General features: G+C 42.6%; 3 protein-coding genes across 4 annotated transcripts; all 3 read left to right on the forward strand.

Moving 5' to 3' along the window:
* Window positions 1-1,581: 1,581 nt before the first annotated feature.
* Window positions 1,582-14,587, forward strand: prkcda (protein kinase C, delta a). Of its 2 annotated transcripts, none has more exons than XM_084543388.1 (18): window positions 1,582-1,749; window positions 4,652-4,781; window positions 4,873-5,072; window positions 5,160-5,226; window positions 5,516-5,672; window positions 6,231-6,262; window positions 6,594-6,679; window positions 7,270-7,399; window positions 7,477-7,577; window positions 8,361-8,457; window positions 8,613-8,743; window positions 8,847-9,020; window positions 9,100-9,191; window positions 11,335-11,397; window positions 11,971-12,109; window positions 12,198-12,386; window positions 13,255-13,383; window positions 13,477-14,587. In XM_084543388.1, the coding sequence occupies exons 2-18, from the start codon at window positions 4,673-4,675 to the stop codon at window positions 13,633-13,635; spliced, it is 2,055 nt and encodes a 684-aa protein (XP_084399514.1). In that variant the 5' UTR covers window positions 1,582-1,749; window positions 4,652-4,672; the 3' UTR covers window positions 13,636-14,587. The 2 variants fall into 2 exon arrangements, with proteins under 2 accessions (XP_084399514.1, XP_084399515.1); XM_084543389.1 differs by having other exon boundaries at window positions 1,582-1,744.
* A 688-nt stretch (window positions 14,588-15,275) lies between these two features.
* On the forward strand, window positions 15,276-18,307 carry rft1 (RFT1 homolog). The gene is made up of 10 exons (XM_084543754.1): window positions 15,276-15,596; window positions 15,677-15,762; window positions 15,874-15,996; window positions 16,073-16,364; window positions 16,446-16,580; window positions 16,669-16,929; window positions 17,025-17,169; window positions 17,257-17,362; window positions 17,450-17,699; window positions 17,791-18,307. The coding sequence occupies exons 1-10, from the start codon at window positions 15,534-15,536 to the stop codon at window positions 17,953-17,955; spliced, it is 1,626 nt and encodes a 541-aa protein (XP_084399880.1). The 5' UTR covers window positions 15,276-15,533; the 3' UTR covers window positions 17,956-18,307.
* Window positions 18,308-18,762: 455 nt separating this feature from the next.
* On the forward strand, window positions 18,763-22,068 carry mustn1a (musculoskeletal, embryonic nuclear protein 1a). The gene is made up of 3 exons (XM_084543755.1): window positions 18,763-20,443; window positions 20,530-20,656; window positions 20,967-22,068. Exons 1-3 carry the CDS (start codon window positions 20,435-20,437, stop codon window positions 21,062-21,064), a joined length of 234 nt encoding a protein of 77 aa, XP_084399881.1. The 5' UTR covers window positions 18,763-20,434; the 3' UTR covers window positions 21,065-22,068.
* Window positions 22,069-22,148: the final 80 nt, after the last annotated feature.

Raw genomic sequence — 22,148 nt, forward strand, 5'->3', positions numbered from 1 at the left:
CTTCAACACGCCTTGCTCCTCCGACTGAACATTTATTATCCCAGTTGCCTAAATACAGAGTCTGCATTATGCTCCCTGCTTCCCAGTGACCAATCCATCATTCAGGAGAGAGAGACGCATAAACACCTGTCAGCAAGAGCCGGCAGTCGGCACTGAGAGATGTAAAAATCTGTCTCTATTCTTTGAGCCAAGACATCCTAGGCTGTTTTTTTTTCTTCATTACACTGAAATAATGTGGACATTTTACTAAATGTGTCCATTTAATAGATGCCCCATGACAAAAAACAAAAAAATGATGCAGCTTCCTCCAGAGCATAAGCTTGCAAAGACACATAGGCATCCGAATCTGTCACAGGGTGGAGAGAAGGGGACCCTTGTCATTACAAAATACGCCAAAATGTAGCCACCTGGCTTTTTTTTTTTTTTTTTTTTTTTCAGGGGCCCCAAACAATTGCTTGGTTTTCCTGTCCTGACGATGCGCCCCAGTTCATCTCCATGCGTTGCGTGCGGCTCATCAGGCTGTGCTCATTTTCTGCATGCTAGATTTAACATCCGCCTGCTCTGCAGCCTGTACGGATTGTCTGTGTGGGCTAGATGAAGCAGAGAAGGACAGAGCTTCTTGAGCTTTAACGGCGGGTCTGTCAGAGTCAGACGGCAGTGTAGTCCTTAGCGCACACCTAATCGCTATAGACTTCCTGTGTCTGCAGTGAGTCAGAATCTGCATGTTTAGCAAGTACTTGCAGGACGGATGGCAGCACTGACACACCTGTGACCTGTCAGCCTGTTCCTGCCTGGTTTCATGTTTTTGTTTTTTTTGTTTTACTCACTTAATAGCAGCCGCATACAGTTTCATGCTTGTGAACTAAAGATTTATTATGACTCATCCTGGAGGAAGATTCTGCCAATATTTCTTTAGTATAACGAGATGAGAATAGCTCCCTTGGCATTGATCGGCTTTTTTTTTCCCATGCTCATTTTTACACATATATTTAGATGTGTGTGAGGGCGTGAATGCAGGCAGGAAACAAATGAGGATAATGTGGAGTGCCTCTGTTAGTTTAGACAAGATCAGTGGCTGCTGCTGCTGCTGCTGCTGAAGTCAAATCTGCCACCTCCTCACAAGCAGAACCTAAAAAACTACCCCCGCAGCCTACAGCACCAGCCACGTGACCCCACCCCCCTCCACACAAATGCTTCAAGTGAAAACACACACATACACACGCACAAGGCTGTAAACTAGGACACACTCACAGCAATGCAGATCTGCAGTGTACAGTTGGAGTTTTCCAACTGAGGCGATCAACAGGTCTGCGGGGATGAACCCCACACTGAGCTGATTGAAATGGAAAATGACACATGTGGCTGGAACTGGTGGTTGTGGGATTTGTGGGCGGAGGGAAGCGAACAGTCCAGCCCAGCCCATGTGGAAACATGTGTTATAATAACAAGACACCATCTTTATTTCAATTAGGGCAACTGAGTGCAACCGCTAGGGCATAGACCGCCCTGGATGAGTGCGTGTAGTTAAGTGTGCGTGTGTTTGTGTGTGCGTGTGCGTGTGCGTGCCAGGTAAACGTCACAGCTTGCCGAGAAAGCCTTCGCGAGCGCGCACCACACTTCCTCAATCGACGGAATCACAGAGCGAAAAAACCGACAGGAAGAGAAAGAGCAACTTTCATCGTACTGCGGTGGAAAAAAAAAAAAAAAAAAAAAAAAAGATTCAACGGAGAGTTTGCAGGACGAGGTGAGGTGAGGCTGCCGTTATTATCTCGTTTTTTTTTTTTGTTCTGTCGAGCATTATCCTTTAGGGTCTTTCACGCCCGGAGTTTGCAGAAAGTTGACCAAAAACAGAAAACGTCTTCTTCTTCTTCTTCTTCTTCTTCTTCTTTTTCATTCTTCTTCTTCTTCTACTACTTCTAAACAAACGCCTTTTTAACCGTAACCGTTGGCGCTACAGTTAGCTACTTCTTTACAGTGAACCCGTACCGCAGTTGACCACACATTTTCTGGTCTAAGGCAGTATTTTTCCGTTTATCTTAACTGTAATTAAGTAATAAACGTTACAACTTTTTTCCTCGTGTAGTTGACCTCTTTTTAAAAAAAAAAAAAATAAAAGTGAAACGCCGCGACGGAATCTGTGACCTGTCAGACTTGACGATTTAGGTAAAATTTGGGTAAAAAAACAACAACAACAAAGGGCATATTTTGCCAGGTGACATGTCAGGACTTAATTTCTGTGTAAACGCCTGTGTGTTTAAATACAGTTGGGTCACTATTCTGGTCGGTTATGGTTAAAGTGTATGTAGTATGGCGGCAATATGGCATTCCCGTTCAAACGCTGAATACGTTGTTAACTCCTGCCTGCGAGGAGGAATGCGAGCAGATCTGAACAACAAGGACGGACGGGCGACTTAAAAAAAAAAACTAAAACTAAAACTAAAGCATTTTATTTGTTTATGGAGACACTCAGGCTGTAAACTGACTTGTGAGTAAGCCGCCCGGTGACATCTGCTATCAGCCAACTGCCAATCAACCACATCCTTCAGAGACAGAGCTGTCAAGAAAACAAAATCAGATGCACTGACTCTCTCTATAAGTGGCTTTCTCTATAGTAGTAGCTGCTGTAAACTTAGTAACAGTCATAGTAGTTTTTAGTTTTGCATCATGTGCAGAATAGCATCCCTATAACTGGTCGCAATCTCAGCACGTGTGTTACAGAGAGGTGACTGTCCGGACTTGTTATTACTAGCAGCCATATGGGTGTAGCTTTTCTCAGACTCTGAGGTACACCAAGGTAGTTTGAAGTGGTAATAATTACACCTATGCAACAGATCTCTGTGCAAGCCTTATCTCTCACTTTTATTCTGTTCTGCTTTTTTTCTTTCCGTCTGAGTTGAACACAATTAGCTTTCTTCTTTCTTTGTTATTTTAATAGCGGGATTATTATGTTTTTATAAAAGCTACTGATGTGACTTATACAACCGCACCACACGCCAAGTACCTGTATTATAGCTGCTGGTGTTACAATGTAGGATATATGTTCTAATGTACGCCCACGTTCTAGTTTAATTCTGCGTGCTTTTGTTGTACAACTTACAACAGCAATAACTCGTCCTATGTCTCCGATAAAAGCATGCATAAATAGATTTTTTTTACAGCCTCAACGTCCAGATTCTGGGTGTGATAATGCGTTAATGTACTTATTAATAGGAGCAGTGCTTCCACTAACAGGCACGGTTTTGTGTTGTTCTTCAATTCAGTTCTCAGGAAGTATACTCTGTGGTCTAGTGAAAGTTTGCCAGTTACTGTACATTGGTATATACTGGGACTAATTAGTGAATTTAACAGTTGGGACAAATCGAAACTGCACACAAACAGTTTGCTAGTTAATCAATCACTGCTGCCCTCCATCACATAGTGTGCTTGCTTGCTGTTGATTAACTTCCCAGACCCTGACATCACTGCTCACAGCAGCAGGGAAACGTTGCCGTTCACCACCCTCCCCTCAGACTTTTTTCTCGCCTATTTTTTTTTCTGTCTTACTTTTTTCGTCTTAGTGTGGGCGGTTATGGTTTTAGGATTGTGAATACCAGCTAGGCCCACTGTGGAGCACACACACAGCGTGCTTGTATTTGGATTCGCGACATGTCGAGGCTTGCTTCGTCTTTGTAGTAGAAGAAGCAAACACTTGCAGTTTTTTTTGCAGCTGCAACCTCTCATAGACTACAAACCAAAAAAAAAAAAAAAAGAAAATGCACGTAAACATGTAGTAGAGCCACAACTGTGATGCAAGCATATCTGACATTGTGGTTGCATTTTTCAAAAAAATAAAAAAAAATAGGTGTGGAATCCACAGAATGGACATGTAACAGCACATGGGTGTGACTCAAGTGTCTGCACACATGAGAATAAATGGTCATCGCCGTTTGCATTGCACATACAAAAAAAACAAATGTGCGCAGACTGTTCTAGAAAAAGTTGCCTATTGTCTATAGCGCATGTCCGCTTATGCAAGAAGTAAATCATGCATGCAGTGACTAGTGTTCTGCGCAACAAATGATATTGATTGTTTACCAGTATGTCTCTTTCAGCACGTGCTGTACTTCATGTATAATGCACAAGAGATTCTGCACATTTTTATGTGTAATACAAATTAAGGTCACATATTTATTTTGTTTTTAGTTTAACGCCTTTTTGAGTCATACAGGGGCCTCAGTCCTCCACACGAAAACACAGGTGTTGCGGACAAAATGGTTAAACTATTTTGCGTCTCTCCTCCGTGTGGTCGTAACTAGTGTCTATAAGTGAGATGAAAAAGTACACGAGTAAATGCAAAGTCACAGTGCTGTTTGTGTGAGTTTCTCTGTGGTTCAAAAGAATCTGCTCCATGCTGACACGGCAGTCTGCTGTTTTGGTGTCTTGGTGTCAAACAGGGTGACAGGAACAGGAATCTCTCATATGCTTTAGTCTTGCAATGTACACATGCTCAAATGTGAGCTAGCAATATTGCTGCAAGAAAAGAGGAAACTGTGCAAATATATGCAGCATATAAGTGGGTGTTATGATGAACTGTAACTGTGCCTGTAACTAGCATGTTGTAATTGATGAAAGCCAGCAGAGTAACGGCTTGTCTGCCCATCTTTGAACACAGGTGACCCAGGTACTCGTCATCATGGCTCCTTTCTTGAGGATTGCCTTTAACGCGTACGACTTAGGTGTTCTGCCTCCTCTGGCTGACCCTCCTTTCTGTGCAATCAAGATGAAGGAAGCCTTGACGACTGGTGAGACCCTTTTTGATAACGTCATTTCCTTACGTAGAACTGTTGCATCTTCTTATTTCCTGTGCTTGAAAATCTATCATCTTTTTCTTAGAACGAGGAAAGACCTTGGTTCAGCGGAAACCCACCATGTACCCGGCCTGGAAGTCCAGCTTTGATGCGCACATCTATGAGGGGCGTGTGCTTGAGGTACTGCTGATGAAGACAGCAGAGGAGCCCTTGGCTGAGGTCACTGTTGGTGTATCTGTCCTTGCTGAGCGCTGCAAGAAAGCCAACGGGCGTGCTGAATTCTGGGTAGGACATTAAAGGTTGTCAGATTGTCCTCTGTCCCGTAATGTAAAATCTCAGGCTCTTGTTTAACTGTGTGCAATTTGCATTCAGGTGGATCTCCATCCTTCTGGTAAAGTGATGATGGCAGTGCAGTATTTTCTGGAGGGTGTGGATACAGGTGAAAAGAAATGAAATAGAAACATTTTCTTCTGCTTTCTGTTCTTGTTACAGCTGATTTCTCGGCTCACACATTCCTTTCAAATCCCATCAACCCTCTTTGCAGCCAGTTTTTGTAGTTTTTCATTGCTACTCTAATTTGATAATTCACAAACATTCATATCACAGATTCCTGTGGAAATCTGTAGATTATCATTAATGTTATCAGTTTGTATAGACACAAATTTACTTTTGTTTTCCGTTGCAGTGTTGTGCAATGACTAATTTATGTTTATCTCTGTGTCTTGAAGAGAGCAAGCATGCTAGCAAGGAAGAAGAGGCGCCGACTCTGAACCGCAGGCGAGGGGCCATCAAGCAGGCCAAGATCCACTTCATAAAGAACCACGAGTTCATCGCCACGTTCTTCAGACAGCCCACTTTCTGCTCTGTGTGCAGAGACTTCGTGTGGTCAGTATGGCGTGTACCCTTGAATTCTTTTAATTTAAAATCCAATAAACAGATAAACTACAACACCAAATGAGGAACATGTAGTGTCAAGGAACTTTACAATATTTGTCACCGTGTACGAGTTTTTGAGTAGAAAGATTCTTGTTAGAGTGTCTTTTTAATGTGAACAACCAAGTGCAACATTATAAATATCTTCTTCCAGACTGTCTGAAAACGCATGCCATTATCCCTATTGTAATTAACTGGGAAAATTTACCATCTGGCTTTTCCGACATGGTTGGGTAGGAACATCTTAGTAATTTGTTTAGGGAAAGTAAACCAATCTTTCCTTGGTGTTATTGATAACACCAATAAGGTCATGTTTGCCATCCTTGATGGCTAAACATCACCAATTATCTGCTCTGATGCCCCTTTGGTGTCATTGTCAAGACGCCGTGATAAATAAATCAGCATGCTGCACTTCAGCTGTGCCTTATCACCAACAAATGATTCATCAGCAAATATTCACATGATCAAATATTGATGCAATGGACCCATTTCTGTCTCTGTCTCCCACAGGGGACTCAACAAGCAAGGTTATAAATGCAGACGTAAGTGTACAGTCATTTTAAAAAACCATTCATTCACTGCCTCTGTAGCTGTTACCATTGGATGTATAATATGTGCTCAGATACTGAATCCAACTAGATAGATAGATAGATAGATAGATAGATAGGTTTTATTTGTCACATGCACAGTTATACATAGTACAATACACAGTGAAATGTATTGTTGTACCTGCAGCCAGTAGTAAAAAATATAAGTACTACAGTAAACAGTAGTTTGCACACAAGGTAAGCAATATAAGTGTAATGTACACCGATAGAGAAATACAATAAAAATAAAAAATAAAAACTATATGTTACTATTGCTTTTTCTCAGAATGTAATGCAGCCATCCACAAGAAATGCATAGACAAAATCATCGGCAGATGTACTGGTACTGCTGCCAACAGTCGGGACACTGTGGTACGTATCACAAACACATAATTCTGTAGTACACCATGTGCTGTGAGTGTTCTCATTACGCCTCCAGTGGTCATTTAAGAGTGGGCTTTTCCTGCCGTAAGTTAATCTGTTTTGCTGAATCCTGCCATAACAATATCAGCAGTGATGGCATTTCATTTCTTTAAATTAACCCATGTTGTTGGGTCAGAGTTCAATACACAGGCTGATTATCAGTTAGCATCCACTTCAAGAACAACTCTTTTCAAAGACCATCAATGATGGTAGATAAAGATGATCAAAGCCTAAGTGACCTAGATAATAGAGACATGGGGAGGACCATGCACACACCCACATAGTGGCTGAATAGCAGCTTAGGTGTGGGCTCAGAAAGACATTTGAATCAAACTACGGACAGACCTGGGAAGAAACAAGGATTTTTTTTTTTATTCTGCAAGGTTAAACTATCTCACAAGTTAAACTTGGGGAGGAAATCAGAAGCCAAAAAAATGAAGCTGGTGCGCAGGAATGTCAGGTGTTATAGACCCCTGGTTGTGATTCCCTTGCTACCAGTCATCCATCAGTATGACGATGAATCCTCTTTGTCCGAACAGTTCCAGAAGGAGCGCTTTAAAATTGACATGCCGCACCGTTTCAAGAGCAACAACTACATGAGTCCAACCTTCTGCGACCACTGTGGAAGCCTGCTGTGGGGTCTGGTCAAACAAGGCCTCAAATGTGAAGGTACAGTGCAGATGTGATTGACTGAATGGTTACGGGGTTGATAAGTGTGTAACATACTTGTTTTGTTCTGTTTGTAGATTGTGCCATGAATGTCCACCACAAATGTCAGGATAAAGTTGCCAACCTGTGTGGTATCAATCAGAAACTACTAGCTGAAGCACTTACACAAGTTAGTCAGGTGAGTTCACGGCGATCCTCATTATTCATTCAGTGTAAAGTATAAGACATTAGAAGGACTGAAAAGACTGACTCTAGTATCATGCCAGCTAATTAAATCACAACGTAGCACTGCAGACACTGCTCATATCTGATAACGTTCACGACTAGATGTTAGTATATAGTACTGAGATAGGCTTTAAAAATGCTACCTGATAACTGTAGACATGTGTTTAATGTCCTGCTCCAGGTAACTTTTGCCCTCCTCAACCAAGAACACATTTATTGAAATAACTTCCTTGTTTACCCTGTAATACATAAACCTGAAATGTCCTCATATCGAAAGATTTCAACATTTTGCAGTTTGATCATGTTCTGTTTATGACCACTCCTTACCCAGCTAGAGTAACACAGGGCACATGACACATTACAGTCCATTGATAAGATGTTGATAATTAACAACGGACTGTCCAAAAGTGTCACGTGAAGGCGAAACTCCCAATTGTGTTGACAGATTGTGCGGAGTGTGAGACGCCAGGCCTTCATGCTTAACCTGAGCTTCCTGTCCTGGTGTGGTTAAAGACTGTCTCATTCTGGAACTCCCAGTTCTCTTTTTGTCTCTTAATGGGCTTCTAGTTCAAAACAAAATCTTTGTAGTTTTGGGCGCAGTCAGAGTACTGAGAAGAACCGGATACAATATGTTTGCCCTAAGTATGCTACAGTTAAATGGGTGACCAATGCTGGGAAATAATTTGTCTGGTTGTTTCACGTTTATTGTTGGTTTATCTTTTCTCTTCTCCATCAGAAATCATCCACTCGCCGTTCTGATCCAAACCTGCCTGCTCTGTCTGATATTGGAATCTATGATGAAGTTAACAAGCTCGCTGGGCTTGACATCACTGGTCAGTGACCTTTCTTCTGTCTGTACGTTTACTGAAAAGGCAGTATCATCTCTGTGCTGATAACAATACCTGCACAATAACATGCGCAAGTCTGAGATAATCACAAGTGATTCATGTGTATAGTAAATGGACAAACGGCTTTCTTTGCCCAATAGATGGATCCCCCTATGGCAGGCTGTGGGATGGGTCCAGCACGCGGCCGCAGTCTCGTCTTACCCATCTAACCCGGATCAATGTGGACAACTTCGTCTTCCACAAGGTCTTAGGAAAAGGCAGCTTTGGCAAGGTACAAAGCAACAGTCAGTGTGAATGAAACTGTCAGACTGTTGTCTTATATTCTAACTCTGGTTGTATAAATTTACCAACTTCTCTAACTCTTCTATATGTAGGTTCTCCTGGCAGAGCTGAAGGGCCGCGGAGAGTATTTTGCAGTAAAGGCTCTGAAGAAAGATGTAGTGCTGATGGATGACGATGTGGAGTGCACTATGGTAGAGAAGAGGGTCTTGGCTTTGGCCTGGGAGAACCCCTTCCTGACACACCTTTACTCCACCTTCCAGACCAAGGTAGTGCCTTTGGTCACAGTTATCGACACCACTGGTCGGGAGTCATGTCCTCGATACTTAAAGTGAAACTTGTCTGCAGGAGCATCTGTTCTTTGTGATGGAGTATCTGAATGGAGGGGACCTGATGTTTCATATTCAGGAGAAGGGGCGCTTTGAACTCTACAGAGCCACGTGAGTCAACACTTTTTAGAAACAAAACACACTTACCTGCCTTCGTCACTGAATGAACGCACACTCGTGTAGCTGCTCAAACACTCATACAGCATCAATGTGTGCTGATGGAAAGCAGATACTCATAACGAAGACAAAATGTTTACTCTATCTTTGTCATTCTCTTTGTCTCTCTCCCAGTATGTTTTTTTTATTTTACATAATGTCCCGAAGGGCGACCATCCATTAGCTCCTGTTCACCATCAGACGGGCCTTGTAAGGAGGTTACAGCTCTCATGGCTCCGTACTGTTGTTTTTGTGTATGGGAGGTATCAGTTACTACCACCCACCTCTCATCACACTATGGGAATCCCTCCAGAAAAACACAATAGCAAGCTGGCCGAAGAAAGTGTTACAAAGTCCAAAACTTGGTGGCACCCCCACCGCCAGCTAAAGTTAATAAAGCTTGCACATTTGCAAACCTGCTAACACTTATTGCAAATTCTGTTAGACTTACAAATTAAGCTTCAAGGAGAAAAATAAAAGAGTAAAGATTATGTTGTGTGGCGTTTAGAAAAAACAGACAAAATGCTTCAGAAATTCAGAGCAGAATTTACCATAGAAGTCAATTTGGTTTGACTGTGCTTTTACTGTAGCTTCAAATGCCATGTAAGGTTGTGAAAGTCAGAAAAAAATAAATGCTGATGATCCACCTCATAAACCAGTACTGCTGGTCTGCTGAGTCACTGATCTTGCAGTGCAGATACATGTCCTGTAGTTAAACAAGTGTCTGTTTCTGGGACCCAAGAGATGACAGGAGCAATTCTCTACTTTGCAAACACAGACACCTGATCTTCTGTTGGCATCCACTCAGATCCTCCTCACTCAGTGACTGTATTCATGCTGGATAACTTATCCTCAGCGACCACGATGGAGAGAGAGAGAGAGAGGGCTGTTTCATCATCGCACAATGATTTCATTTATGCGTTTGCATGCTGGCTTAGAAGTATGCTTAAATTAGAGATTTCACGATACCAGAAATTAAGTAGTCGACACTGAAATTCTGTGATTCATTCAATTCAATTCAGTGCACTGTGGAAGGCAGTGTTTAGGCTAAAGCAGGTGCAACTGTAAAAGTCGCTCCCAGTGGATTCTGGGTACAGATCAGTATGGCTTTCTTTGAACTGATTATGTAAGTTTGAAATGTTCCCTTCCTGCTCTGTGACATTATTGTCTATAACTTGGCACTGATCCCAACTCAGACACTAAATATATCTATGCATGACTCTTGGTTTGCGTTTTTCTTTCTAGACTTTTCACCGGGACTGTTGTATTCAAGTACTGTCACGTTTTCTGCACAGACTTGATTCTAAAATATCAGTTCTCGTGACATCCCTATAATAATCTGGTGTGTTGCTGCACAAGCTGTCACAGATGAATGGATTGTATCTCCTGGATTTGGTTATGCAACATTTTTCCTTTAGGCAGTGACTGAACTGCAGAGTTTCAAGTGACCTCTTTACAAGCACACAGGCCTGTTCTCCCAGTAGCCTCTGCTAACCTGCTGACCCGTCGAACAGAGTGTTGTCCGTCATTTCAGCATTACTCCTAGAACAAAGCCCAGTTTACCTCCATCTAACATCTTAATTTTACATTCTGGTTTGTGTGTGTGCTAGTTGTTTGTTGCACTTTTGGTGTACATGTCAGTCCATTTAACTTGTTCCATGACAGCTATATTATTATTAGTTAAACAAAAAAGTTGCCTTTTGTCTTTTTTATTGACTCAGCAAAACCCGATACCCCGTTCAGAGCTCGTCAGTCGGTCATTTACAGTGAACAACCAGGAACTAGGTTAAAGTGACAGCTACTCTCTAGACTCAATCGTTTCACCTGACACACATGACAAGGGAAGCAGACCGGCGCTGGGCTAATCTTTCAGCTCTCAGCAGCTCTTGGGTTTCACATTATGAGAGTGTTATTCACCTGTCTCCTACTCCATACAAATGTCCTACTCAATAATTCAGGCCTAAACTGAAATGAGTCTTCAGTGACACCAGTGTTCGGCTGCCAACTCGTAGCGAGATAGCTGCTGTGCAGACCTGTAGCTTTCCATCAGAGATGAGTTGCTGATATCTGTCTGCCTCTGCCGTCTTTGTCTTCCCAGGTTCTACTCAGCTGAGATCATTTGCGGACTTCAGTTCTTACATTCCAAAGGGATCATCTACAGGTCAGAGCAAATATATGCATTACACGTGAATGTAGAGTAGATACACTTGAAATTACTATTTTCTTTACAGCTGAACATTTTGTATCGGTGTCTTAACTCAGTGAGTGCACTGTGAAAGTGAACTTGTGGAGACTAAACACGCTTGGTTAGGTAGTCCCACGCATTTTGACACTTTTTCATTTGAAAGTTTGATTATTATTGTGTGGTGAAGCAGCTGTGAGCAAGGAATGTTTAGTGTCAGTGTGGAGGCAGTCCAAAAAACTGAGAAGAAAAACAACTAAACAGATTTTGTGAAGTGGAAAGTGTGAGTTTGTTCAGCTCTTACAGATCTGACTCTGAAGTAGAAATAGTGGAACTGCTTTGCAGTTTCATTATCATGCAAGAATGATGTAACTTTTACAAATAATTTCAGTGGAACATTGGACAAAAAACTGTTATTACTTATCTCAAGCTGTGTCAGAATCTGACAAGACTTTTTTAATCACATGTTTCATCCCCCAATAGTCCATTAAAGCATACACATTATTTAACTTCACTCTAATAAACATCTGCTTTGACTGTTTTTTCATCCAGAGATCTGAAGTTGGATAATGTGATGCTGGATCATGAGGGACACATCAAGATTGCTGACTTTGGCATGTGTAAGGAGAATGTGTTTGGAGAGAATCGCGCCACAACTTTCTGTGGCACTCCTGACTACATCGCTCCAGAGGTATTAGAAACGCTCTCTTTTTGTGAAATATTCAAATCTGCAGCTGGTTTTAGTGCATGTCTTAAACTGAAGCTGCGTTTCATGTCAGATCCTGCTGGGGCAGAAGTACTCCTTCTCTGTGGACTGGTGGTCATTTGGGGTGTTGCTGTATGAGATGCTGATCGGTCAGTCACCCTTTCACGGAGATGATGAGGACGAGTTATTTGAGTCCATCCGCATGGACACTCCCCATTATCCTCGCTGGATCAACAAGGAGGCCAAAGACTTGCTTGAGAGGGTGTGTATATTTATATCAGTGGTATGTTTAGACTGTTATACTAACAGAAGTTACACAGATAATGACCATGAGCTTTGTAAAGTTACATCCTAAAATAATTGTGTAAACTAATATTTGAGCCATAGAAAAAAAAAAAATTAGCACAAACAAATATCAGGTTCTTGCTTGAGGCAGGAAAATACCCGACTAAGCAAACTATCAGACTTAGTGGACCGTGACTGTGGTTAAACTTGTTGGAAGTTGTTAGATAAGACTAAAAGTCAAGTTTATATTGCCACGACGTCCTCTACAGATGCGGCCATATATAAGCTGAAAGAAAGAAGACAGCTGGGCTTATATTAGCCAATGAACAGTTTTTTAGATGATATCACTGTGATATTTACAGATGAGTCAAAATTCAACCTACACGAATCTGATTGTGCAAAGTTTGTGTGGACTGGTTGAAGAAAAAAACTTCAATAAGGCTGCACTGAGGGAACAATGAATCATGTAGGAAGGACCTAGGGCTGATTTGCAGTAATGTTGCTGAACCTTTATTTATTGATGGAATTATGGCGACTACATTCATCATAGATGTTAGAAAAACTGAGTTGAGTCCAGGCCCACACAGATCTGTAGGCTAATAGATGGTAAACTAAATACTAAAACATTGTTACTGTGACGCTCCTCTTGATCCTAATACATGTTTGTCTGTAAGTATAGTTTAAGGAGGTCAAAACATTTGTCTTCATCTTGACTTATTTGATTATGTAAATTTGATTCTCCTGTGAAGGGTATTTCTTTGTTTAACAGAGGAGACAAAAAAAAATAAAAAATACACCATGGCTCATATTCCTTCCCTAAACTTCCATATTTTGTTTGCCTGCAGTTGTTTGAAAGGGACCCCAGTCGCAGGCTAGGGATTGTGGGTAACATCCGGTCGCACCCCTTCTTCAAGACCTTTAACTGGCCAGCCTTGGAGATGAGAGAGGTCGAACCCCCCTTCAAACCTAAAGTGGTATGCCCCACACATGTCACTCTATGTTTACTTATGGCTGTAATCCGGGATGATCACCTCTGCTTCATCATTTTTGTTTGTGGTCCATTACAGAAAGCACCCAACGACTGCAGCAACTTTGATCGGGAGTTCCTCAGTGAGAAGCCTCGTCTCTCCCACAGCGATAAGAACTTCATAGACTCCATGGACCAGTCGGCATTCGCTGGTTTTTCGTTCATAAACCCCAAGATGGAGCACATTTTAGAAAAGTGATTGTTGTACTGTCAGTCTGACTCTGGTTGCCTCCCTACTGTTCACTGGACAGTTCACTTAACTTAATCCAGATGAGTGAGCTGTTCCATAATCAGTACTGATGAAACCTTATTTTAAGCACAAATTAATGTCCGTGGGTACGTATAAAATGAGAAAACGGGCCCTTTACTGTATATATTGATGTTGTTGTGTTCGGGTGCATGCTTATTATTAGCTGTGAAGGCCTGTATGAGTAATAATATAAAGATGAGAGGTTGAAAATCCTCACATTCCACTTGACATCATTACTACCATCTGCAGCCATTCTGTGTCCCTTTTACATTCAAATTCAACCCAAATGGGGGAAATCAAGATGAAGAGGGGGGCTGGGGAAGCTGTATAATTAAACTGTACTGTGTACTTCAGATGTAGATTGTTTGTGTGAATGAGGTGACTGCATGTATAAAAAATCTCAGACCGTGACGAACTATCTATCCTTAAAATTTAGCTTAATTATGAATGTTGTCTGTTTTAGAACTGTCTGATTTTCTTGCTTTTTGACTTGATGAATCAGAAGGGTGATAGGAATAAAGAGAACTTGTGGTTGTGCGGTTGACTGAACAGTGCCATGTAAAGATCAAACTTAAAGCTACAGATGTTCTCAGCTGTACCGAAAGTCTTCTCTGCGGACGGGGGCGGACTGGGTGCAGTCTTGGCTGCAAAAACAGTGAATGGGAAGTCACAAATGTTGTGTATATAGATAATATATGTATATTGTTGTAACATGTATATTGGTTCACTGAGGATGTACTTTTTTTACTGTCTCCATATTTTACATCTGATTAAAAAAAAACCATCAGCTCCCATGTATGTTGTTGTTTTAAACTCGGTCAGTAGAAAAAAGATAAAAGTCCCAAAAGAAAACGGGGACTTTTAGGGGTCTGGAGCACATTCACTAGACGCAACCATGTGGTAAGACTAAAATGGACGAACAGCAGCAGCTGTTGTGACAAATTTAATTTGCATTAAATGTGGTACAGTTTCTTTTAGGGCTTTATAGAAAAGGTTTAACAACATCAGTCTCCCTCACGATTATAAATTTACAAAATATTAATGTGACAATGTTAATTTTTCAAAATCTCTTTTGTATTTCAAAGTTTTTTTAAGTGACCAATGAGTAAAGGTTGCTCTTTTTGGCTTTAAATTTTACATATTTTGGTTAATTTGAAGTTTAAGCTTAATTGTTGTGACCAGATGTTGAGTTTAATACCTTGGGAAAGTGTTGGAAGCAAATTTCATTTGAAGTGATTGAATTTATTTATATTTCAATAGCCCAGATCACAAATCTGTATCGGTATACCTTGGATCTCCCTATTTAAATAACATTAAAGGTTGTTTTTCACAAATGTAGCTGCAAGAAACGTTAATTCCTGGTTTAGACTTTTGAGCACGTGTGTGCTCTTTGTTATGACGCGTTTATATAAACGTTTGTTGGAATATATAATCTTTTTGTTTGTGTTGATTTATAAATGTATTATTCACCTACTGGAGTCAATATGTCTGTAGCAAACATTTGATCTCTGTACGTGGTGGAGGTGGAGACGCTCCTACTGTGGGCGGAATGAAGGCTACGCCCTCTAGCGGCGTCACGGTCGGAATAACGCCTTCTTTGACGTCATCGCGTAACGTGCCTGCGTGCAGTGTGTACGGAAGTGCTTCGCGGCTTCTAGCCTTCTACAACTGACACCTCACACTTGCTCATGGAGAATAAAAGCCGCTGTCTTTTTGTTTTGAGGTAGCCGCGAAGTATTTATTTATTTATTTATTTTTTCAAAATATGACAGTATAATGAGTTTGCCTCGTGGACAGCAGCGGATACCTCGTCAGCTTAACAAAACTTTGTAAGGAGTCAGAGGAAGATGAGCTCCCAGGATATACTGAAGAATGCGTCCACTTTAGCATCGTATAATGTCATGCTACAGGTAAGTAAACACATAACTGAGGTGTGCGGTATCACAAGTGTCTTGAGTGTTAAAATTGTGTTGTTTTGTTTCAATATCAGGTGATGTTCCGTGTTCTCACCTTCTTGCTGAACGCGTTCACACTGCGGTTTGTCTCCAAGGAGCTTATAGGCGTTGTAAACGTCAGGTAAAGATGGCAGACGATAAAAAAAACAAAAAACAAAACACAATGCTGTCACCTTCCACACAGCTCCAGCTGCTGTAACGTGTCCTTTTTTTCTGTGTCCTTATTGTGCAGGCTTACACTTTTATATTCCACATTAGTGTTTTTATCCAGAGAGGCTTTCCGGAGAGCCTGCCTGAGTGGGGAATCTGGCACAAACCGCAGCTGGAGACAAGTTATCAACCTACTATGGCTGACGTGAGTTGACCGAAAGACAGAATCTGTGTTTTGATTTTCAGCTTTTTTCATGCTTAAGTGTTTCTTAAATTTTCAGAGTCCCGCTTGGTGTGTTATGGGGAACCCTGCTTGCCTGTGTGTGGCTGTGGCTCCTGGAGGTCCCGGACGCTCAGTCCATCCCTTACTACGGCCCCGCTGTGGTGCTGTTTGCCTTCGCGGGAGTGCAGGAGCTCCTGGCTGAGCCCCTCTGGGTCTTGGCTCAAGCTCACATGTTTGTCCGACTGAAAGTGGTCGCTGAGAGCTTAGCGATGATCGCTAAGTGCAGTATGACTGTGGTGCTGGTGGTGTTTGCCCCTCAATGGGGCCTTTACATCTTCTCTGCTGCTCATGTAAGCAATCAGCTGAATTATTTGTTTTACATCGTTTTTTCTTTATACTTTAAATAGTTTTAATCTGTGTTCTTCTCTTAGTTGGTGTACACAGGATTCCTGGTGCTGTGCTACACTGTTTACTTCATTCGTTTCTTGAGGTCTAAGAGCTCATCAAGGAAGAGCTTCCCTCTGCACAGTGTTGGAGATCTGCTTCCCCGCAGAGTGGATGGAGAGGTAATAGGCCTGTCCACAAAATCACACTGTGAGGTAGAAGATGTACCATTTAACGCCCATTCCTGATCTTTTTTTTTTATGTTTAAAGCCGCTGGTTGATTGGACTCTAGCCCGGCTCACGTGGAGCTTCTTCAAGCAGTCCTTCCTGAAGCAGATCCTGACGGAGGGGGAGCGCTACGTCATGACCTTCTTGAACGTCCTCAGCTTCGGGGACCAGGGCGTTTATGATATTGTCAACAATCTGGGCTCCATGGTGGCGCGCTTCGTCTTCTTGCCCATCGAGGAAAGCTTCTACATCTTCTTCGCCAAAGTGCTGGAGAGAGGGCGTGGCGTCAAAAGCCAGAGACAGGTCTGAACTGCGGAAGCAGACACAAACGTGCATTTGCGAACGGCTCGGCAGGATTCGTTAACCGTTTTAACTGATGCTGTGGGTTGTTTGCGCAGGAGGATGCTGCCATTGCAGCGGAGGTCCTGGAGTGTCTGCTGAAACTGGTGCTGGTGATTGGTCTGATCATCACAGTGTTTGGTTACGCCTACTCTCAGTTGGCTCTGGATGTTTATGGCGGCTCTCTGTTGAGTAGCGGGGCAGGTATGTGAGCTTCAACCCAGTCACAGGAGACACCAACATATGAACACAACAATACATGAATTTATTTATTTATTTATTTTTTTAAAGGGCCCAGTTTGCTGCGATGCTACAGCTGCTATGTCCTCCTGCTTGCTGTAAACGGTGTAACAGAGTGCTTTGTGTTTGCTGCCATGAGCCAGGAAGAGGTTGACAAGTAAGCATATGCAGACCTACACACAGATACCGTTGTTGCACAGAATATACGCAGTCGGCTAAAACCATGTTTGTCCTCTGTCCTCAGGTATAACCTGGTCATGCTGGCTCTGTCTGTGTCCTTCCTCGTCCTGTCCTACATGCTGACATGGTGGGCCGGTGGTGTTGGCTTCATACTGGCAAACTGCCTCAACATGGGCCTCCGCATCTTTCACAGCCTGCTTTACATACACCGCTACTTCCAGTTCAGTGAGTGGAAACCTCTGCGAGGCCTGTTGCCCTCCCCGTTCCTATTACTGGCTCTTGGTGTCAGTGCAGTGGTCACAGCAGCTTCTGAGGTACTACAGGACTATAGTACTACGGTTTTATTGCTAAATGGTAACTATTAACAAATCAGCGCTCCCAACCTTTGTGTTCTCTGGCTTTCAGGCTGTTTTCTGTTGTGACGACGGCTGGTTGCTGAGGCTGGTCCACATCGCTGTGGGAGCATTGTGTCTGCTTGGTGTGCTCGTAGCCGTTCTTCTCACAGAGACTCGGCTCGTTGAGTTTGTGAGGACTCAGCTCTTGCCCCGATACAGGAAGAAACGAACGTAGGCAGAAATCTGCTGCACGTGTCTGGAAGGAAACAAACACTGACTCACAGTTTACTGCCAAACTTTTATTTTTATATCAACCTGACGCGTGTTGAAAGTGCACTGAAACATTCCTGTGTCGTGCGTGAATCAGTTTGAGGATCTAATTGTGGGTGAAACAAAGGTGAATGTATTATAAGAAAATGGTTGAATTTGTTACAGGTCTAGTTTGTTTTTTCATAGATTAAACAAGGCCTCTTTATTACCGTTGGTGTTGGCGTAGTTAATTAAAGTGGGGAAATGCTTAAATGCCAGATGACTCAAACCCAGGTTCCAGTGGTTCCTTAAGCTTATTTCAGTAACATCTGATTATACTATATAAATATAGTAAAATAAAACTTAATTAGTATAAATTATTGTTCAGCTTAAAACAGAATATTTTGAATATTCTGCTCACTTTCTTGAGGGTATGTTTGCACCATGTTATATGGTTTCTGTCCTTTTTTTTTTTTTTTAAATTTACTTCCTGTAATATAATACTTTATTCAACTTTATCAATTCCACTATGAGCAATTTGTTGGGAGCAACTAGTTGCGCACAAAATAATTCAGTGCTCCCTGCGATAGACTGGCGACCTGTCCAGGGTGTACCCCGCCTCTCGCCCAATGACAGCTGGGATAGGCTCCAGCAGACCCCCGCGACCCTTAACGGGAATAAGCGGTTACAGAAGATGAATGAGTGAATGAATGAATAATTCAGTGCTATTTACAACCCAGAGCCTGAACTGAACTTTTTAACACAGCCCATCTGCTTGAGGCCGGCCTGGTAGAGAGACAGAAGAAAAAGAAGAGATAAAACACAGTCCCAGAAAAAAACTAATCTAGTGGAAGCAAACCTGTAGTCTAGACGAACAGTAGTGATCAGCTTCGAAAGCAAACTTTGCATGGACCCACTGATTAAAATCTGAATTTGTTTGCAGTTCTGGGCGTTGCAGACTCATTCTTCAGCCTGCTGTGCCGGCACAAAGAATGATCTTGCGTAACTGAAAACAGACACCTGAACCGAAGCACTCGCACCTAAAGAGTGAAGAGTTGAAATATCAGAAATTAGAAAAGACTGAATTCTCCCTGTAAACACAAGGAGGGATTTTTAAGTTCTGGCATCCTCTTATTGTATAATTCGTGGCAGACATAGGTTTCAGCCTAACCTTCTGTTTACTGTTTTTATTATTATTAGTTATCCTCTGGGTTGATTTGTTTTATGATTTGTGTTGTTCTTGTTAAACAGTATTCCCTAATGAAAGTAGCCTCTTTGAGCAGGATAATGCACCAAGAAGAAACCAAAAAAATGTTTCAGGAGCGGTTTAAGGAACTCAAGAACGAGTTCAAGGCTCAGATCTTAATCCTGTCGAGCATGTTGGGACGTTCAGGGCAAACGTGTGTGATTCGGGGTGGCCCCCGCTTCGCAAATGGCAGGACGTATAAGGATCTGTAGTGTCTCGGAGTCAGACACCGCGGCTCACCCTCTCTGTCGGGTCTGTTTTGGCGCCTAAAGGGGGACCTACACAATGTTAGGCAGGTGGTCATAATATTATGGCTGATCAGTGTTTGCTAACAATTTGATAAATGCAGTTTTCAGAGTAATGGTTCGTTTTATAGGGCGGTAAATCACCACCCGACGCCAACAGAGAAAAAAATCCACTTGCAAAGACGTGTTCAGATGAAACCAAAATCCTCTCTACTTTCTGGGGGATCTGTTAGTTTACAGAGAGATCTCTTTGTTCCACTCCAGTGGCTGTAAAAGCAAGTTTTAACAATGTTATTCTGAGCAGAGGTCAGACATTGTTGCAGGGGAACGCTCTCTAGTTCTTTCCTCTGAACTGACTTCAGGATCCCTAAAGGCTGAAAAAATGATGTAATTATAGGAAATGAGCAGGAAGGGGGTGGGAATGGCATTCTTTTAAAGAGGGGTCAATGCTTGTTTATTCTCCTCTCGTCTCCTCTGTAACATGTAACTCTGCGTGAGCCAGGATCAGTGTGGAGGCTGACGTCTTGAGTCAGATAAGGCCTTATCTTTAGAATCTGAACTTTGAGCCCACGTTTGCTCGGCCTCTGCTCGTTACTGCTCGGGCGCTGTAAAGGGAAGCGGGGCGAGGAAGGATCTCGATGAACAGATTTTGTCATCCTCCCCGCACCCCTGGGATTTATTTGGTGAAATGTAATGGCCCAAGTCACAGCTGTGATCTCATCATCTTATAATGATACAGCTGAGGAGAGCAGACCGTGAGGAAAACCAGACACAGAAAAGAGGAGGAGTCCGTTCACTCATTACGTCATTTATTAGTCTAAGGGAGAGATTTATTTTTTTTCACTTGAGAATCCCTCTTAGGTTGTGTATATATATAAGCCAGTGTGTGCTGAGCTCTCTGTGCTCACAGGAGAAACAACAGAGACAGCTGACACAAAGAGGAGGATTTCTTGAAGCCTGTCTCCAGCTACATCATGTCTCAGGTAAGACTCGGTTCATATTTACTTCACACAGTTGCGAGGAGGAACTGTTGCAGGGAACTCTCTGATCTTCCTTTACCGCCCTTCAGCCCGACCAGGAGGATGAACAAACGCAGCGCCCCGAAGTGAGAGAAGAGGACCTGACCGAGGCCAAGAGCAAACTGGGTACAGGCGGGCCCGCGAAGAGCAAGACGTTTGAAGTCATGGAGGAGTGTGGTGAGGACATGGGCACGCAAACGCAAACACACAAAAACACACAGTAACATGATGTGGTAAATATGCTGGATCTGGTTAAGTTTAGCTCACTTTAGTGCAGTGAGGGCTCTGAGGGGCTTTTCTCACGATGCCCAAGTTTCCACTCCATATACAGAGATGTGTTGTAATGATGGTAGAGTCCTCTCTCTCTCTCTCCCCCGGTGGGATTTGCATTCATGCGGTGATTATCAACACCCTTGCCTGCCTGTAAATCTCCTCAAGGACTCATTTACGGTGATGTATTCTCATAGCTGATCCTTGTCCTTCACAGAGAAAATAGGTAAAGCGGCTCCTTCTGTGTTCAGTGGAGTGAGGTCAGGAACAGAGACTGCTTTCAACGCACGCTCCTCTCAACCAGCCAGGAAGTAGAGGGACGCTTCCAGACCGGGGGCCTGGACGGCAGCTGTCCCGCGTTAAGGGGCTTGGTTCGGTTGTTTTCCTGACGTCTTCAGTTCATGAAAAAGGATCTTGCTTAAGGCCCGTTGTTTCAGAGGCTTCATGCTGTCAAAGTCACGTTTGTGTTTTTTGCTGTTACTATTTGGTCATAGCATGCTTTTGTGCTCGCATTAATCGGCTTTAAATGTGTAAAATTTAGATTTGTTAATGTATCTGTTATCAGTTTGCCATGCCTGCAGTAACCCAGTTTTTGTGAGGACAATACGTAGATCAGCCATGACATTATGATCACCTCTGCCCAGACCTGGAGAGACACGGACTCCTTTAGACCTCTGAAGGTGTGCGGTGGTATCTGGCACCGAGACATTAGCAGCAGATCCTTTAAATCCTGCTAAGGATGGAGGTGGGGCGTCCTTAGATTGAACTTGTTTGTCCCGAAAGTCCCAGAAATACTCGTCTGGGCTGAGCTCTCGGGAATTTGGAAGCCAAGTCAGCGGCCATGTTGTTGTTGTGCTACTCAAATCTTTCCTGAACCATTTCTGATTTGCTTCAGGGTGCATTATGCTGTTCAATGAGGCCACTGCCATCAGGGAACGTCATCGGCGTCTGCATAGTCTGCAACGGTGCTCAAGTAGGTGATACGTGTCAAAGTAGCATCCACGTGAATGGCAGGACACAAGGTCTCCAAGCAGAATGTTGCACAAAGAATCACGCGGTCTCAGTTGGCTTGTCTTTTTGTCAGAGTAATTCAAATCCTTTAATTTTCCCGATGTTCAAAAATGCAAAAAATATGTCCCGCTGAGCAACAGGTGTCATGATAATAAGTGTCATTGACTTCACCTGTCATTGAGCATAATGTTATGGCAGATCAGTGTATTGTGACTGAAACTTTTTTTTTTTTTTTTTAAATCAATAAACCCCAAACACTGCCTCCACTGTTGTGCCTAAACCGATGTTTTTTCAAATGTTAAAAACTCTTTAAGATCAATAAACGTACAAATCCCATCTCTTCCGTCTGTCCCGTCTTTGTTTTCGTAGTGAAATGTAACAGAACAAT

This window comes from Chelon labrosus (genome assembly GCF_963514085.1).
Source record: "Chelon labrosus genome assembly, chromosome: 4".
Lineage (NCBI taxonomy): Eukaryota > Metazoa > Chordata > Actinopteri > Mugiliformes > Mugilidae > Chelon > Chelon labrosus.

Excerpts from the sequence above, each read along its gene's own strand:
- mustn1a (XM_084543755.1), top strand. Across the intron at positions 20,657-20,966 it reads TGAAGTCATGGAGGAGTGTG|AGAAAATAGGTAAAGCGGCT; the intron begins GTGAGGACATGG and ends TGTCCTTCACAG.
- prkcda (XM_084543388.1), top strand. The coding sequence starts at position 4,673 with ATGGCTCCTTTCTTGAGGATTGCCTTTAACGCGTACGACTTAGGTGTT. Across the intron at positions 7,400-7,476 it reads ACAAGGCCTCAAATGTGAAG|ATTGTGCCATGAATGTCCAC; the intron begins GTACAGTGCAGA and ends TTCTGTTTGTAG. Across the intron at positions 8,458-8,612 it reads CGCTGGGCTTGACATCACTG|ATGGATCCCCCTATGGCAGG; the intron begins GTCAGTGACCTT and ends TTTGCCCAATAG.
- rft1 (XM_084543754.1), top strand. The coding sequence starts at position 15,534 with ATGAGCTCCCAGGATATACTGAAGAATGCGTCCACTTTAGCATCGTAT. Across the intron at positions 15,597-15,676 it reads CGTATAATGTCATGCTACAG|GTGATGTTCCGTGTTCTCAC; the intron begins GTAAGTAAACAC and ends TTTCAATATCAG. Across the intron at positions 16,365-16,445 it reads ACATCTTCTCTGCTGCTCAT|TTGGTGTACACAGGATTCCT; the intron begins GTAAGCAATCAG and ends TTCTTCTCTTAG.